The following is a 12,229-nucleotide window of genomic DNA, read 5'->3' on the forward strand; positions in this document are numbered from 1 at the left end:
CGTTGTGTAACTATCTCAGTTGCTCAGGTACGTTGTATTAAAAATTCAGGGAAAAACAAATTTCGTTTACAACTAAGTTTTTCAACCAAGGAAGTCAACTTCAAATGGCATCCATTGATATTTAGTTTAGGACAACTTATTTCAAAGTCACTTTTTCAAAATGCAAATATTTTCTTTGGATTGGGAAGCCGAAGGTTTAAAAATGCATGAGTTTTTATCAAAAGATTTTGTAATGTTTGAACAGCCAGCAGTTTTCCATTTCCCGCGCATCTGTTTGTTTAAATCGAGTATCCAATATCCATGTTCTCCAGGAGCTAGATTTGCCAAACTCTCTGAGCGCTGAGACAATCGTAAGCGCCGTACATCAACATCAACATTAACATTAACTTATCTCGTCCCAGCAACTGATATTTTGAGCAAGGTCACTGAGACCTGACCTCAGTAAACTAAATCCCCGAGTCTAACGTCCAATGCTGTTTCGTGATCTCTTTTGAGATAGATGCATATGACGATCCTGTTAGCTTCTGTTTGGAGGAAATGCCAGGTTTATATTTCAGCGTTGCTTTTAAAAACGAGACATGACAAGCCTTTGCTTGTTTTTGTTTGGTTTTTTGTGTGTGTGTGTGTGTGTGTTATTGCTTGCTACACGCATATGCTACACATGCTGACATGAAATGCTAGCAGCACAAAACAGGAAATATGCATATAACGAAACCCCATGAGGACGCCTCTGAATCCCTGGATTGCTAGTTGCAGGAAGCATCTGAATTACCTTCCCGTGCGTTTTCATGAGTTTGGGGCTTTGTTTCTTTTAAATCGAATATCCTAAAGACAGGGTAAAAGATACTTTGAGTAGCACCCCTCGACGTCGCTGTTAGATGACTATCCACTTTTCACCTCCTTGAGGTACTGACTTCTGATGGGGAAAAGTCGGTTTGATATTGCATGATATATACACGCACATGCTTCTGATGCTGTTGCGTACATTAGACGAAACATCAGTTACTGAACACCGCAGGGACCGGATTATGTTCAAAGAATGTCACCGCTGGGTCTAAGACGCGATCACCAGTAAGGTTGAACACCATTTTGACGTTTTCTTCCTGTTGATTTTGTTTGACGGGTTTGTTCATACGGAAAATCCTCTGACGTTTGAATTGAACTACAAGTGAATTGGTGGTAGGTGTTTGTGACTTATTTGAGGGAGTCTTACTGTGTACCGATGGCGTTGAGTATTGTTTATGCAACTATTCATATGGTTTCAATTTTCGTATTTATAAGCCGATGGATCAAGAGTGTAGCAAACGTTAGGGGGTTTGTTGAAACCCAGGAACAGATACTGACTTACGTGGTAATACACACAATCAGATAATTGAAATTCAAGTAAAGATAAATGGCACTCGACATATTAAGGGACGTATCTGGGCACACTATCAGTCACGTATCCACCATTCAGTCCCTGCTAGAATAATCACTTAGAACCCTTAAATATTAGTAATGCGTGTTAGGACTTGGCAGCAATGCAGCAAGGTTAATTTGAAATTAGTGTTCACACGCTTTATTTGAACTCCTACACTCAAGAAAAGTAATGCTTCTTGGAAAAAATATTCAAATTATATAACTTGGTAGTTGTAACATGTTTTCTGTAGCATTACACGTTGTCATTAAGGTAGAGGTTCTAGTTCTTATGTTGGGCCAAGTCCCATCCGGGTTCACACCCTCGGAGTCAAGCTCCTAATTGTCTTCCCACAAGGTCAGCTATCTAACCCACTCAGCTACCATGCCTTCTGATAAGTATAAATTGGCACGACTCCTATGGCCGAAAGCTATGAATACACAATGGCATTTAGAAAGTGGTCAAATGTAATAGACGTTATATCTGGGATTACTTTCCCTCAGAGTACTGACTCTGACTCTGAGGGCGTGGGTTCGGATTTCGCAGAGGATTCGGCCCAACGATAGTACTAGAACCCACAGGGGCTTGTATTGCTGAAAAGAATACGTCCTGGATCCAACAAGCGTACACTGATACCCATATACATAATTACAAAGAAGAAAAGGGATGTAAACCGCACAAAGTTGTCAAACAGTCCACTCTCGATTATGGGTGAATTCTGGGTGGGAAATTTCTCAAATCCGTGTGGAATTCAGAATCCGTACTTCACTGACAAAGCGTAATCCCAAATAATGACATGTTACAGTTTGCCCCTCTGTAAATGGCATTGTGTGTTCATAACAGTGTAGTTACTTAACGAGTGTACTTACAAATCCAGTAAACTGCCCTGACAAATTAATGACTTGTATGGACAGTTGGAGAATCTTCAGAGAGACATAGGCTATATCATACAGTTAAATGGCAGTTTAACAATATTGTCACGAAGAAAGTATTATGTACTAAACAATATATACTGTGACCAACATCCAAACCTGTCCCTATGTTATGACATATGGGCCATATGAAATTCAAATTGAAACTTATTTTTGTTATGACAATTGTGTGTGTTCTCTTTTACAGGCAATGTGCAAGATCTATTACTTTGTCCAGAACATGAGCTACACAGCTTCGATGTTGTTTCTCGCCGTCATCGCCATTGAACGCTACGTTGCCATCATGTATCCCCTACGGTCACGTCAACTTTTCACCAGCGTTCGACTCCAGATAGCCCAGGTCTTCATCTGGCTCCTTGCATCCGTCTCCAACGTACAGTTACTCTTCATCTTCGATGTCCACGGCATGGCTGGCTTCGATGGTACTTACAGCGAATACTGTTATCACACTGCTTCTCTACTTACAATGCGGGCTCTCGCTACGGTCAACATTGTTCTTTGGTATACGATCCCTCTCGGAGTAATGGCGGTTGTGTATACCCGCATTTCCGTAACATTATGGTCCACCAGCAAAAACGCTTTGGTTCAGTCAAAGGAGAGTGATTCCTGCAAGAAAGAACAACATACAAGTGACAAGAAACATTGTTCGTGTGTAAGGTTGAATGACAGCCACAGCAGTGATCTCGACGACAAAGAAGTAACCAAAGTAACGTGTAATACAGGTGTTACAGAAAATAGTTCCTCGTCTGAGACAAGAAACGAAAAAAGTTTAAAATCAAACCTACGTAATGGAAGCACGAACTCCTGTCATGACGGACGACGTTCACCGAATAAAGTCAGATACTGCCTTCCTAATGACAGAGACCATGCATACAAGCAGGAAAAGAATAAATCGCATCTGACAACTAGTCAATCCCTGTCGCCATGGCAGATCCGACGCTCCACACAAGCCCGTCAATCACCCAAACTTTCAAAACATGACTCGCCCAATTCGCTCAAAATGGAGGTATCCACTGACATGTACAGTGAAGTGACATTTAGCGAAGACACGGACAGTATTAGGAGCCGGGTCTCGGTAAGGAGACCGCGCAATACACGGATGAGTTCCCGCAAGGCTCTGTCATCGAGACGTCGGGTTATTAAGTTGCTCATGGCGGTTCTAGCAACGTTCGCCATTTGCGTTTTGCCACATCATTTGCGCCACCTTCTTCTCTACTGGCAAGTATTCCCAGGGCCTAATGTCAGCCTCTTGCCACCGATAACATCCCTAATGCTCTATCTCAACAGTGCCTTGAACCCACTTCTGTACTGGTTGTTTTCCGACAGCTTTCGACGGAGTTTCAAGGATACGTTTTTCTGTTGCCGGAAAATGTCTAAAACTGGACGTTACACCGTCACTTAGAATATGTGGACCGAAAATGTTTTTTTTCTAGAATGTGGTTCACATGTACATCATTTCAAAACATTGATAAGAGTGTCACCAGTTTGTGAAAAAACTGTCAAATCCTGTTATTCAGTAGTAACATTCCTGGCGTGAAAACTCGTCGTTGTTCTGTAGACGAACTCGCTTGGTGCGTTTTGGAGTGAGAAGGGGTGAAATGTGTCCAAATATTACATGTGGTCGGGCATTTGAGGACTGACACATCCGCAACTTCAACTATCGAGATATTTCTGGTTTAACAATTCGTCGCATATTGTCGTCAAAGAATTCAAATGATCTACCATATAGTGCTGTACATTAATACGTATGTTGTTTACAGTATCGGGTATTATACGTGTATGTCAAGTGTCTACGTTATATGGCGTTTTGTGTCTTATACAGACAAATCTCGTTACCCGAACTGAATTACTTCGAAATAGCGTGTCGATTGCAGAGCACGGATGAATTAGTCCCACTCAGTGATCTAGAGATACATTCATTATATTCCGTTTAGCCACTTGAATCATCGTTAACGAGTGTATTTGTACATGTATCCTGTGCTACAAGCCATGTCTTTCATATTGTTATAGTACCGGTGGACAGAGAGAGGGGTCACTGTTATTTTGTCTGATATTGGTAAATTGCTGAATCAGTTTGACTAAGTATATGCTTGCCACATATTTTGATGATGTAACATAAAGGGCTACTTGTTGTATTGTTAAGTTTAGTAACCGTTATGTTTGCGGTGTTACGGTAACGTTGGCCTCACAGGCAAAACAGTCGTGATATGTGTGATAGTTATGCAGCATTAGGTTGGTGATGTCTAATACTGAGCTATATATGCGGTAGAGTCTAGTTTAATATACATTTACATCGCATTGTATATACCGGTGAAGATCCGGGTTAGAATTAGTCTTGTCGAGGGGGGTGACTAAAGGAATCGGGTGGTCAGGCGGACTTACATGTCATTGTACCCTAACTTCGTAAATCGGTGCTCATAATGTTGATCACTGGATTGGCTGGTCCAGACTTGATTATTTGCATACCGCAATAGCTGGAATATTTCTTAAACAGCAACAAAAACAGTTACATGTACATTAAACCAACAGCATAGGGCTTCAACTCTAAATCAAAGGAGGCATGACTCCAAAACATTCGAGGTCGTGACACCACTAGGTATTTCGCGTCCGATAGCATCCTAATAACCTTGTCGTAACAGCTGACTGGAATCATGCACTTGTTGAAAGTGTACATTAAGGCATGGCGCTAAGATGATGGCTGATATGTTGCTCATGCTTTTAGTCACTAGTATGAATTCACCAGACACTAATGTGGAGAAAATCGCCGTGATATAATCGTAATAATTCATTTTATTGTGAGTGCGTTAAGATCTAACCCAAACACGTGTTTCTTTAATGAAACGTGCATAACTGTCATCGATCGGAAACTTACATTCTTACACACGCTGGTCTAGCAATATCAGACATCAGGCACCAGCGTCACACATTGGAACCATGACAGGAATCGAACCTAGGCCTTAGGCGTGAGAAGCGAATGATTTAGTCACTGGGCTACTACATGCATGTATTATAGTAATTTCGATAGAACAATCCAAATTGAAAACATATGCAACCATATTGGTAAACTGAACTAAATAGATGTATGTTACTTATAACCTGCCGATACATGAACTCTGGTCTGGGTTTTAATCATAATTATGATAAACATATGCTGTACTGAGACTACAAACTTGATCTCAATGTCGAATGTACTCTACTCACTGTTATAATAACTTTTCGATCAGTTTTAAAGTTCACATTTCAAAAAGCAGTCTTGGCCTTTCTTCGCTATCCAATTATACAATTAATCAATTTCTTTTGAAGACTTTCTTTGGATATTTAAACAAAGCAATTCGAAGCTGATAGAGTTTCTTTGTGTGTGGCAATCTTTGCGTTGATTTCGACAAGGTTGATTTCTGAAACCAGAGCTGTAAATTGAAAGTTAGCCTGTATCAAAACACTGCATTAGGTTTGTTCTCCGTAGCTTTTCGATTTCAATCTCCTTCACAGAAACTACTTGGTCAAAACTTAAACATTGTTTTTGAGGGCCACATTGAAATTAAATTCAACATTCACCCTTGAAGCATAAAACATCAGCAATTTCCAGTATCATCCATCAAACACATAAGCGCAATCTCCACAACAGATTGAACTGCACTAAGGTCACACTGACAATATGCTCGGCACTGGAAACATGCATACATGGAATCTACTGCTTGACAAATATTAGATGAGCCACGACCTGACAAATGACCCCAATTTGCATATATGGGAACGCTCTCCAGAATATTCCATTGGAAACGCGAGGGAAACAGGTTGTCGTCTGAATATTTGAAAGTTCAACCGTGTCGTGATGGTGTTTTGCTGAACTAAATCGCTCTACGAGACACGTGTTAAACAGTAGCGGTATTGATTTCACGCCACGGTCAGCATGTAATTGCACGTGCTTAATCGCCAATCTACCTGTAGTAACCAAGTGTATTCGTCCAGATTACTTACCCCGCCTGCTTGTCACAAACGCGTTCACTGCTCTGGTTTATCTAATATTTGTTAAGCAGTATGTCTGTTATGCGTTTCAGATTTAAACAAAGTAACAAGAATATTTTATCATAGTTTGAAGCGAATTAGTGTTTAGTAGACAACAGATACTGCCATGAGTCGTCGCGTGAAACATGCCATTGGTAAGAGCCGCGTTTTCTCTGTGTTAATCGATAGACTGTGATTTAGTCGGAGTTGATTAAATTGGACCTCCTGGTCAACATTTTATCACATCATTTGTTGTCCAGTCAAGCAAAAATGTCAGGACACGGCACGCGTGTCTCTAACGTCAGCTGTGGAGCACAACGCCGGCCATAGTTATCTCCTGGGTCCTGTGGATGACATGTTGTCTGATGCCGTATCAGGGTGGCATACATGGGGATATTATATATGTATGAAATTTCAGTAATGTCAGAAAAGTAACAAGGATATTGCCCCTCACTTAACACCTGTTACGTCCGTAGCCCTGGTTGAGGACGGCCGTGTATTTCCCGGTGACAATTTGTCATACTTTGCTTGTCCTATTTTGAGTGTAACGCAATTTGTTTGGCAATTTCTAAAGTATAGGGCACTTCATCTTCAGAGTGACTTTGATTTCTGTGATACTATTTCGAGAGGTCAAACTAACTTTCACTTCAACCATGTTAACAGTGGTAATGAAAGCCCAAACTGATACTCATGTCTTCACCTTCGGTGTCATAGTAACGCACTGACGACAATTCACGAGATCAATCATTCAGATTTACATAATATAATGGTCCAGCTACATAAACAAATGTTTTGAATATATAGTATATATATTCTCATAAATATGTTGAATTAGGCCTCTTTTTCAACATATATCTTCTGGTAAACTAAGTGTACTAGTTTTACGTCAGTGATCTTACATTTGGGATATATATTTAAGAAATAATTTGAAGTCTTCTTAGAATATGTCATTAAAAATACAACCAAAAACGGAATGAAAGTAAATTATGTCTATGAAATATGATCTAAGACATTGCAATAATGCTTGAGGCGGAGGCATCCTTTAAGACATAAAGCATCAATTGCACACGACATATATACGTCTTGAAGACTAACACAAACGTGTCCCAGTGGAGAACGATGCCAGTGGCACCTGTATCTGGGTCAATAATAACAACAAGGTATACCGTTATACTTGTCAAAATGTTCAAGTAATAGCAATACATATAAATACTACCAGCATTAATTTATCGTTTATCGCTAGTACACTCACCCATTTGAAATACGTCCACCTTAATCGTTACTTATAACATCGATAAATAATCGGCAATATATTTCATAAATGTGTTTTTCTGATTGGATAAGCGCTCTTCTGTAATAAGCGAGGTACCCTGCTGTCAATGGCAGTTCATTCCGTACTTCGTGGTTGTACTTCTTCATCTCGAATAACATTGAAGCACGCACGATACACGGAAATTACCGATATTTTGCGAATGCAAATCGATGGAAGGGAGATAACTCCTTATTTGTTTTTTTCTTGTGCCGTCTGCAAGATCTCGCGATGACTACGAAAAGTTTTGCTCCGCATTCCAATTAGTAATTTTTGACAAAACGTTCGACTGTAGTCCCTGTGCATATAAAGATGGGGAATTACACAGCAGCAATTTTATTCAGTGGTTGCCTGCGGAAAAGACAGCAAGAAGCAAGATTCGAATCGTTTGATTCATACAGGTTGGCTGAAGTGCACCCATGCTTCAAACACTAAACAGTTCATAATAAACACTGAAGTGTTCGGTAAGAAAAATACGTTGTTCACTGGTCCCTGGAACATAAACAAACGCCGAGGGTACATACGCCCATGGCTCCTCGTGACCAGTGAACAACTTACAATGCCATTTTAATGCAGGTGAATGGAAAATATTGTCATTGACGTAGGTGACATTACATATATTGCTGAGGCCGAGTTCATTATTGACCAGAAGGTAAATGCATACTTCACAATAAATGATTTGCATGTAATTCCGTCTCGGTGAAGCTATAATACATAAAACAAATGAGCATATATTTTATTCTCGTTGACAGCCACATTGTATTTAAGTCTGAATTGTAGTTCCTTTTAAAGGTGGATCCCTTCGAAACGCTCATTGAACACGAGTCCTGTTTGTATATGCCTGGGACAAACACGAACATGGTTTGACATTGTTAGTCTCCAAAGGAAGAAATGTTTGCCATTTAGCATCGTGTTTAAGTAATTAAAGCTGATAGCGAGAATCAAAGGCATATTACTTGATTCATTTCGACTTGTTTACTTATACTGATCACAAGATTCTGTGAATACACTTTTTTGAGATCCATGCGTGGTTTACGTGTCTTTTTTCGACTTTTGGATTGAATATGAATATGTAACAGCGGCTATTTTTACAAGTACACTGCAGGATTCTCTCGACCACTTAAATTTCTTTGTTGGTCTACAAATTAATGACAGCTTGTCAACATTTTGAATCACTTTGGACGTGTGTTGATTTGAGAAGGATAAGACTGATGCCATACTTCACGCAAAACCTTTTTCATGGTTATAAGAGGGGTCTGCCAAAAGTATAGTCTTTTGTACTATTGACACTCTATCAAGAGGATGAGTTTCAGGATCCCTGTGAAATCGTGATGAATAAAACCCCGGTGTTCGTATCCAGCCCCTACCGGAGGTACTTGTCACAAACACATTTAAAGAGACAAAAAAGTGAAAACCAGGCAATACATCACACATCACTTCTGTTACTTGATGCCATCAACTTTGGAAACCTAGACTGCATGTCTAGCATAAAAAATGAAAGTTTCACTTACAGCTTTGACAGTTGTAGCTGTGATCAATCTTTCCAGTAAGCATCGTTTGGCGCTCTTTGACTTGAAAGAGGCTGGAATGTGGTTTAGCAGTGTGAAAGGTAGACACCAAGGACTGGCGTTGCGTCTCAGCTTAACGAACGAATAAACTTTGGTTTTTGTACTCTTTTAACTAACCATTACATATGAAAGTGTGGTTAGTCCCAAGCGGAGCACCAAATTCATTCTTAAAAAACTTGTGGATAATTAATACCGAGAGATTAGAAAAACTCGTCTGCTTCACTCTCGCTCGCCAACGAAACCACATACACGTTACGTAACTCTGTCGCATGAGCAATGCAACGAACAGCAGTGACGTCATGTGACGTAAGCTTTTCGGTTAGTCGTATTCAAAAGGTGTAAGAAACTCGTCATTTATGTGATTTCTCGACGTCAACAAGGACTCGAATCTTGGCATTGCCATCAATTGCACCCAGGAGTCGGGTGATGGTGTCACCAATCACAGATTTCTACTGGACCACAGTTCGTTCTAAATGCGTTGCTTGTGAGTGTGAAGCAAGCCTCGTGGAAGCTTGTAGTATATATTAAACCACCAATCAAATAAATATTTGACTACCAATGGAAAGTAGTTTAGAGTTTGAAACTCGGTGAAAACAAACTAAATTGAAATAGCATTTATTCTCAGACTGGCGGATGTTCATAACTCGTGGCATCACGGTCTAAAGTCAGTTTGAGAATCAATTGGATTATAGTTAAACTTTGTTTTCATCGACTTAGAAAATGAAACCTACTTCCTACTCATAGTTAAATATGTTTTGAATCATGACCAAACAGATATTGCATGACACAGCTTGTAACACAACGATAACGGCATTTAGTGCGGAACAAATATACATATTAGTGTTACACATATCAATAAGCAGCGCGGAGGGTTTGGGGTTCTGGAGATGCAAGTCACACACACACACACACACACACACACACACACACACACACACACCGTGGGAAAACTGGTATCACATGTATGAGAACAATTTCTAATCCCGCGATTGGCCTCTCCATGGTGATGACCTGAAGTCAAGTTATAACGGACAACTTTCCAGATTAAAATTCATTGATACGTTACTCGTGCTACGATCAAACAGAAGCAAGCTACTCGAACCCCACTGAAACATAAACAGGTTTTCGAGCAATGAAACACATATAGAACAAAGATATTCCTTCGATGCATAATAATGCACAGTTCATGTCTTCATAACATACAGAATGTGACCAAGTCACATTTCCTACTGACAACTCCGTAAATTCCGTAACATTTCGAATGGCAGTTTCTGGCACGGGAAAACGTGAAGGCTGCCCCCGTCGAAGAGGAGTGGTTCCCCACTGATAGGGAACGTAACCTCCACAAGGTCACATTCAACCACATGGGTTACACCTAATTACACACAATCAATAGCTATGGCTCCGGTAGATGGGATAACATTGAACGTAAACTGGTGCACAAATACAGATCCCCATTGTGCAGAGATACCCGAAACTATCTTTCGATGACGACAACCACGATGGCGTGCTGAAATATTTTATGGTTGCGAGAATTTAAATGATCCTCATTTACATGGTAACATCATCTTTTAGAGTGTTTAACAGATTTTCTGTGATCTTACCCATCTTACCCATCACTATTGCCTTGATAATGCTAAGATGTGGCAGAAACATTTGGTGGAGGGTCACCTTGGAGGGGAGTAGTGATTAGGAAGTGACGTCACTCATTCATAACGCACCTACGATGAGAAAATATGATATTTGAATCCATTCGACCGTAAACTAGTGCGATTTTATTATTTGCAAGAAACAGGTTACTTTACTCGTAAATGTCAACTAACATTTATCTCGCTTTCGCTCGTTAAGTACATTTTTTAAACATTTATCGTAAGATAAATGGTTGCTGACAGACATTCCTTCAGTAATCTCTATGTCTCACATAGTTCTAGGTCTGAAGGTGTCACTACCCTGTACTTTGATCTTCCGATCCACAACTCTTAAAGAATGCTTAAACTCTGTCATAGTATAACTGTTTGTGACTTCGTGTTCCAATTTGAACTCTGTTTGCAAATATACTCTGCTCGTCATTTATCCAATGGACAATATGGAGTTTGTGTCTGACCTGCAATCCAAAGTATGCCGGTCCATGATACGAGTGTTGTAAGTAACTTCTCCCAGATAAACTGACCCATCCTTCTTGAAACATGCTACACAGATTGCGCCCACAAGACATGGCATTGTGACTAGACCCACTAGCCGTTCAGAACCATCAACACTGAAACTGAAGTGTGTCTACGATCTTTGGGTCATGTGTGAACTGCCTTCAAGAATATTGACCTAACTATGTGTATAACTATGACAGATTCAGTATATGTCATATTTCATTCGACATGTTCCTTCCTAGTGCAATCTTAAAACACTAACGTGTAATTAACGGATATAGGACGAGACCAATGATCGACGTCATCGGGTCACGGAAAGACGCAATCATGCAAGTCCTAGAGACTTATTAACTGATGTATTTGTGATTAAATTTAAAGGTCAAATCCGGAAATACTTAGCTTATGGACTATATGTCGATTCCACAGGACGGAAATGTCTGGATTTGACTGGACAGATAGCCAACTTATGATCAGCAATTAATCCTCGGGTCGTAACGAATGAGGTTCTTCCGGGAACCTGCTTGTTTTCTATGATCAGCATTTGAAGCATCCGCATGCAGATACATATACCACAAATGGCACCAACAACAATAACTGACATTTCCAGTAGCCGAAGTTAGCGTTGACTGTATATAACCTTAGTGCATTCAGAAACAGTTTGACAAAATTGCTTGTACCATGGGCCATGTGACCTTTACTGCCACGAATACACGGCTCTCAGGATACTGTCATGATTTCAAACTGAAATGTATTCCAAAGCATACCATGAAAGGTGTCTTTACGCCTTGTACGAGCCTCCTTGTCGCCGGTTATTCAACTACTGCTCTCAAGGTCTTTAACACATCTATCTCAGAGGATTACTCGTGAGGGAAACC

The 12,229-nt window shown here is 40.1% G+C and overlaps 1 protein-coding gene across 1 annotated transcript in view; it reads left to right on the forward strand.

Moving 5' to 3' along the window:
• LOC137292219 (trissin receptor-like) overlaps positions 1-4,467 on the forward strand; it is a 47,162-nt gene extending 42,695 nt beyond the window's left edge. Inside the window, exon 4 of the mRNA XM_067823795.1 lies at positions 2,516-4,467. Coding sequence (XP_067679896.1) covers positions 2,516-3,730 — 1,215 coding nt within the window. The 3' untranslated portion in view covers positions 3,731-4,467. The remainder of the gene's footprint in view (positions 1-2,515) is intronic.
• The last annotated feature ends 7,762 nt before the right edge of the window (positions 4,468-12,229 follow it).

This window comes from Haliotis asinina, chromosome 7, assembly GCF_037392515.1.
Source record: "Haliotis asinina isolate JCU_RB_2024 chromosome 7, JCU_Hal_asi_v2, whole genome shotgun sequence".
Lineage (NCBI taxonomy): Eukaryota > Metazoa > Mollusca > Gastropoda > Lepetellida > Haliotidae > Haliotis > Haliotis asinina.